This window comes from Momordica charantia (genome assembly GCF_013281855.1).
Source record: "Momordica charantia cultivar OHB3-1 chromosome 4 unlocalized genomic scaffold, Mcharantia_2.0 BLBB01000004.1, whole genome shotgun sequence".
In the NCBI taxonomy this organism is placed as follows: Eukaryota; Viridiplantae; Streptophyta; class Magnoliopsida; order Cucurbitales; family Cucurbitaceae; genus Momordica; species Momordica charantia.
The window spans coordinates 19225508-19232397 of NW_028275162.1; the positions used below are offsets into that span (position 1 = coordinate 19225508).

The 6890-nt window shown below is 34.9% G+C and overlaps 1 protein-coding gene across 1 annotated transcript; it reads left to right on the forward strand.

The window, feature by feature from the left end:
* The first annotated feature begins 579 nt into the window (after positions 1-579).
* LOC111010484 (GDT1-like protein 4) lies at positions 580-6564 on the forward strand. The gene is made up of 13 exons (XM_022283937.2): positions 580-785; positions 872-940; positions 2046-2105; positions 2222-2269; positions 3572-3660; positions 3782-3818; positions 3901-3948; positions 4361-4429; positions 4516-4560; positions 4644-4705; positions 5653-5725; positions 5881-5971; positions 6252-6564. The coding sequence occupies exons 1-12, from the start codon at positions 765-767 to the stop codon at positions 5950-5952; spliced, it is 693 nt and encodes a 230-aa protein (XP_022139629.1). The 5' UTR covers positions 580-764; the 3' UTR covers positions 5953-5971; positions 6252-6564.
* Positions 6565-6890: the final 326 nt, after the last annotated feature.

A 6890-nucleotide genomic window follows, 5' to 3' on the forward strand; every position in this document is an offset into this window, starting at 1 on the left:
AAGTAGATATATTTCTACTTACCACCTTTAAAATTTTTAATAGTTATTTATTCAATTTTTTCTCAAAAAATACTTAAGCTACTTATTAGGCAAGGAGCAATTTCCTCGGTGATAATTAAGAAAGAAATGTAAAAACAAAAAGATATTTAGAAAAGTAATGAATCGTCAAATATTTAAGAGCGGTTGGGTGAATTGTTCATTCCTAGTCAGGAGCATAAATGCAAAATCAAAAGGATTGGATAGAGTTTAAATTTCAATATTTATTAAATTACACTCGTTAATTTAAGTATAGAGTTTAATATTTATTAAATTAAAGATTTAAATTGATAAATTCGAAGGTTTAAGGTTAAAGTTGAATTAAAAAAAAAAAATTAGAGAGAGAAGAAGTCAACGAGTGCCAGCGTGGAGCATCCCGAGTCAAATGGACTCGCTCACTGAATCGTTTAACTTTTTTAATTTTAACCAAAATTAAAAAATAAAAGACCAATAATTTCATTTTCAGCTGTGGTCAAACGCAACCATTAAACTCTAATCTAATTTATTCCAACCAAAAAAGAAAAATAAAAACAAAAAAACCTATTAATCTCTAATCTAAATCCGCCACCACACGCTCTTCTTTCTCCTCTCCGCCTCGTTTCGAACTTCTGAGCGACTCACCGAGTCACGCCCACTGCTGCGTCTCAAATTTGCATTTGGGGAATCGGAGCCTGTCGGAGATTCCATTCTCTGACGCTCCTCTTCAGTTCCATTTCTCTACCTAATCAATGGCCACCTCCGTCGTCCAGGTATTTCATTTCATCTCTCTTGATTCTATTCAGATTTCTGTATTTTCAATTCAATCCGTGTTTCTTCTTCTCGTTGTTTTTGCTAGGGTTTTACTAAGTCTCTTGCGATGACAGTGCTCTCCGAGATCGGCGATAAGACGTTCTTCGCCGCTGCGGTTAGTCGATGATTATAGGTTTCTTTTTTGTTTTTTTGTTTTTTTGATTGTTTCGATAAATCAGTTCTTCTTAGTGTCTTGTCTTCTAGTATAAGCCGTGCGTTTAATTCCGAATGTTGACTTGGAATCGAATATGTATACCGTAGTGGATTTTAAAGTTTGTTTGGGGATCACGTTTTGTGGTTATCACTTATCAGTGCGAGTGCAGACTAATTTGAGACCGACAGAAGGAGGGAATTTTCTGCATTCGCTTTTTCTTTTTTCTAAGCATAAATTCTGTACTTAAGACCTTACATCGCCTTCCTGATCAAAGACGAGTGAAACGTAAATTTAATCGTTTGAGGTGCAAATCTCCTACTTTTACTGGTTTACTTGTCCTCCCAGGCGGAATTGCGGTTCGGTTATGAGGATAAATATCCACTGTTTTGATTTTTTGCCTAAACAGTGTTCCTGTCGCTGTCTGTCTCCCCATTTTTTCCCCACTTTCACCAAGTTGGTTGTAATTTCAGTTTTGATGTTGTTCCATTTGTTCATGTATTGACCTTTTTGAAATGTAATGACTGTCCACATTCCGCAGTTAAACGGGATGCATGGCTCGATACCATCATAGTTATGTAAAGCATTAACCAATGAAAATTGGAAAGTGGAGACTAATAGTGGGGATTGATGCATTTCAGTTAAAAAACTTGAAGTAGTAGAATCTGGTGTGAAAATAGTATGGTTTCACATACACTTAAATGGTTTTTAATATATTTTATAAAAACACGTAAAAAGAATTTTTTTTTTCTCCAAAATGTAAGCAATGCAGTTTCATTTGCTGTAATGATGTTATAAAATCATGAATCTGGAATAATATACTTGGTCTTTCTATGTTATTTATGTCTAAAACTAGGTAATTGTAATTTGTCAGGAGGACATATAGTTGCATATGGTTTGTTATTAAGGAGGTTTCGGCTGCAATTTTTGATGTATTTCTCAACTCTTCTAATGAAAATTGTTTCCCTAATAGGGCTGTGTGACAGAAAATAATGATTTTTCTTTTCTTTTTTTTTTTTCTAAATAATACATGTACTCACTTTCTCATCTTTAAATTCTCTGCTTGAAGATTATGGCAATGCGGCATCCAAGGAGAATCGTCTTGGCTGGCTGTCTGTCAGCTTTGATTGTAAGTATGTTTGTCAAAAGTTACCAATATTTTTTTTCTTCATTGCACGTGTCTTCACCACCTTCCCGGTCTTTGTTGATGCCTCTAACTTACTTAGTAGTTTTGCTGTTTTTAAGGTGATGACCATTCTTTCTGCTCTGGTTGGCTGGGCTGCACCAAATTTGGTAAGAAAATTGATCACTCAAATTGAATACCTTATTATTGCATTGACATATGTGGACACGTGAACTTATTGATTGGATGTTATCTAACACACAAAACCCAACCTGTCCCCTAGCAAAACTCGACCCACCAATTAACAAAACACATTTTTTTCTAAGTTGCATGCTCACATGTCAAGATATGTTAATAAAACACTAAATTAATGACAAATTAGCTTTATGTTGACAAATTTTAACAAATTTTTTAGGTAAGGATCTAATTGAAAATTTTAATAGAAAAATGGTCAAATTGAGAAAAACCTAGGGACCATTGGGTATATTTAGCGTATTCGTGCAAGTGAATTAATGTAACCTATTTAGTATTCTTTTATGGGAAAATTTAATTGGTCGGGTTGTTGATTAAGCAATAATTGAACATGTTATGGGGAAACTATCAGGTCGCTTAGATCCGTCCTTTTCTCTCTTTTGGAGGATAGTACTCTTATATGAATGCAATTAGAAATCAATGGTTTTAAAAGGCTTTTGAGTCTTGTCTCGACTTTTAGCCTCGAGACTTGTGCATTCTTTGGATCATAAGAGGCTTATGCCTCATAAAACACAATTAAAGTCTTTACTTCTCATGTAATGATTAGAAGAATATTATTAATTTGCCCAATTTTTAAAAAATATATGGAATGCTAATAGAGGAATTGTATTAGCATTTATAAACTTTACTACTTTTACTACCTACATTTCAAAAACATTGAAGGCAAAAATTTATAGAATAAGCCAACACTATTACCCTTTCTCAAAAAAAAATAAAAAATAAAAAAATCAGTCAATACTATTAGTGATAATAGTAGTGACGTTAATGATGTACCTTTAGAGTTTTTATTTATGTGGCAGTTAACAGGGGCGATGTTTTTGATAATTTTATATAACCATCATGTTTAGCCATACTTCATCACTCAAATTTGAAATTTGATATTTTTAGTTGAAATTAAGGCTTACACCTCATATCGCCTTGAGGAATATGAGGAAAAACCTCAAGGCCTTGACAAGTTATGTTGTATTGGTGGTGGGAGTACTGAAACATTTCATCTTAATGAGTTTCTTTTCAACAACAACAAACAATTGAGAGTTTGAAACTTGAAATGGTAAAAGTGCTTTGTGTTCTTGATATCATCCTAAGTGATTTAGCTACCATCTTTCTTTTTATGGGAGCAAAATTCTTGCCTTTATCAAGCAATCATTTTAGTTCCTCTCTGGCCCTTTTCTTCTCGATTTTTTCTTTGCATTGTGATGTACTCTCCTAATGTTTTGCAGATCTCACGTAAATGGACTCATCATATCACCACTCTGTTGTTCCTTGGTTTTGGGCTGTGGTCGTTATGGGATGCATTTAATGATGGCGGGTAATGATTCCTTTGTTATTTTATTTTTTCCTCAAAATATTCTTTTAATTTTTCTATCAGCATATCAGTAGCCAAATAAACAGCTTTTCCGTTGACTTTGTCTTTCATAATTTATTGGCAGAGAGTCTGAAGAACTGGCTGAAGTTGAAGCTAAATTGGTTAGGTTCTTTATTTTTAAATCACCTCTGCTCACACTCAGGTGGAATTCCATATCTTTACTCAACTGTCTCTTGTGCGTAGGATGCTGATTTGAAGGCTAATAAAAAAGGTTCCAAAGATGGCAATAAGGTATATAGTACCTATCAGAAAGAGATTATAATTCCAGTTACCCCTTCTGAACTATCATTTACTCTCTCACAGGAAATCTCTGTTCTGCCTAGCCTCCCTCCCTCTCCGAATTATTGTTTTATTTCATGTTTTGATTCTCATGAACATGGACAAACTGTTTTAGAAAGATCGAGAGTTTAGAATCCCATTTGCAAATCAATGATGTATATATTTTTCTTTAAAAATCTCTATCTAAATTGATTGTTACTCTTATCCTTCTGTTACGGGATAAAACTTGGTGAAGTTCTTATAACAGAAACAAGGAGAGGCTGTAGTATCACTAGTTTCATTTAGTCGCATTGGCATCTTGAAATTACAGCTTTGGAAGATGTTCTTGGTAATCTGGGATCATAAAATTTAACTCTTATGACAGGTTGATGATGACATGAAGAAGCACAATCGGTCAATTCTCTTGCAGTTCCTGTCACCAATATTTTTAAAGGTTATATTTTAGCAACCTAGGATTATTTAGTCAAATGTTGTAGTAAGATTAACTAACTCACCAATTTTTCCATGGGGTTTCTGTAGGCATTTTCCATTACCTTCTTTGGCGAGTGGGGTGACAAGAGTCAGGTTAGTGTGAAGGCTGAGACTGAACATTCTAACTTTAGATATTGTTTCACTCTTATAATACTGAGTTTGACTGCCTTTGTCAGCTAGCAACCATTGGCTTAGCTGCAGATGAAGACCCACTAGGTGTTGTTCTCGGTGGAATTTTGTAAGTTGTGCCTACTAACTTTTCCCTTCTATTTGGGACTGATTCTTGCTGCATCAGATCGTTCCCATTGATACTTTTTTCCTTCCATAGACAGATTTCCTTTCCATTTTTTCCCATTACAAGTCTCCACCTTTTCCTAGGAGTAATAAAACGTGTTTTGCATTCTTCTATAGAATTTTATTAGTGCTTGGTAGTGCCACATTGCCTTTGATAGCAGATGTCTGTATTTTGCTTCATTAGGAGCAAGATTCTTTCATGAAGTTCAGGTATCTTAACCATCGAACATGAGGTTATTTTCCCCATTGGGTGATTGTTCGCACAATTGTAGGGAGACAAGGTCCTTGGAGATTCAAAACTCAAAAGTAGAGGTTTAATAATCATCTATTAAGGTTGTCCTTTAGGTAAAATTAGATATCCATGTTGGACTAGTTTGGGGCTGAAGCAAATATTAAAAAATACAATGGTTAATGCAGAATCAGCATCCAACAGTTTTGTTTGTTTTGGTATCTCAATGTGCCCCAAGCTCCAGACTAAGACTTCCATAATCATTTCTCTTGAATGAATTTCATTTGTCAATCAACAAAAAAGGCATTTTAAGTTGATGGACTAACTGCTGTTAATTTTAAATTCTGCTCATCCTATATGTGGCTTACCCCTTCCCCCTTCACCGCTCGATTAAGCCGGCCCTTTTGATTCTAATCATGTATTTATTTATTTTATAGTTGTGTTTTGTTAAATGCATTTTATTTGCATCCATTTCTCGCATATTAGCAAGAATGTAAGTTTTACTGCATATGAGAAGTAACTGCTCTCACTGGGACCTTACATTTATCTCGTGCTGATGGTAATATTACTGGATGTGGATGGACGACCGGCAATTAGCCACCTAATGCATTTATCTTGCCACATCTTCCTGTTTGCCAATGTCATCAATAATTTTCTTTCAGGGGACAGGCGTTGTGTACAACTGCTGCAGTCATTGGAGGAAGGAGCTTGGCGTCACAAATATCTGAGAAAATAGTACTTAAAATTTGATTTTCTCCCTTCTCTTTTCTTAAAAAAACATTTGATTTGCTTGGCTCGTGAAATTGTTACTGTTATTGTTCAACAATATTAAGTCATGCTGATCGAGATTGAGCTGTGAAATCAAGTCGTAATTCATTTTTCCTTTTCAGGTTGCTCTCTCAGGTGGGGTTCTATTCATTGTTTTTGGAATCCAGTCCTTCCTCTCAACCGTCCAGCCGTAATTCTTACAATCTCATTATGGTTAGTAATGATACTTGCTCCAGTTCTGGCATGATTTTGGGATATTATTTCTATTCTAAGAATGGTTTTAGCACAGAATGAAATCTAGTTTCGTTGCTCAATTGAGTTGGTTAACCAACTTAGAAGAGGTTAAAATCATTATTCCTGCGTCAAGATCGTCATCATAGATGTTTGTTTCCTTAATAATGTGAACCGAAGTCGGAAAAAAAGGAAAGAAAAGAAATTCCGGCGCTCATTTGTACCTTCATTGACCTGAAAGTGGGTCTTTGCTTGCTTGCAGGTGGGAGGGGGAGGAGCTTGACTGAATTATTGCAGCACGTTGTTCCTGTGTATTGGCCATTGATGGAGTAACTGGAGAATCATTAGCCATTAACATGTATGAGTAAGTTTGATGGATATGAGTTGCAACAGTTTGATTTTACTTTTTAAATAGTTGAGATATTGGTAGATTTCCAATTGAAATTGGAATGGAATGGGTGGGTCCCAGTAAATTTGAACTTTTTTAGACGGTATTAGTTATATTCCTTTGCAGAAAGCACATTTACATACTAATTAGAATCATTCAGGATAAATAAATTGCGTTGTTTTCTTCATTGATCTGCCACTTTATTGCTGCATAATCTCTCAACCTTGTCTTCAGGATTTGCCCACTTGGGTTTCAGAAATTGTCATCGATTTATGGTTTATGTTTACAAATTTTGTCCATATTTAGCTGTACATTCTTTAAAGGGTGATGAAGTGGGTTGGTTCAATTTTAATTCAGTTCGGTTTAAATTTAGAATTGTGTTTTAGGGGTTTAGAAAAGGAAAAAGGAAACTGCTGAACGTGACTCCACCGCTCACCACGGCTCATCTTTCATCTTCTCTATAGAATTTCCTTGAAATTGAAATGGTAGAAAACAAAGAAAAACTCATCATCT

Excerpts from the sequence above, each read along its gene's own strand:
- LOC111010484 (XM_022283937.2), top strand. The coding sequence starts at position 765 with ATGGCCACCTCCGTCGTCCAG. Across the intron at positions 941-2,045 it reads AGACGTTCTTCGCCGCTGCG|ATTATGGCAATGCGGCATCC; the intron begins GTTAGTCGATGA and ends CTCTGCTTGAAG. Across the intron at positions 2,106-2,221 it reads GCTGTCTGTCAGCTTTGATT|GTGATGACCATTCTTTCTGC; the intron begins GTAAGTATGTTT and ends GCTGTTTTTAAG.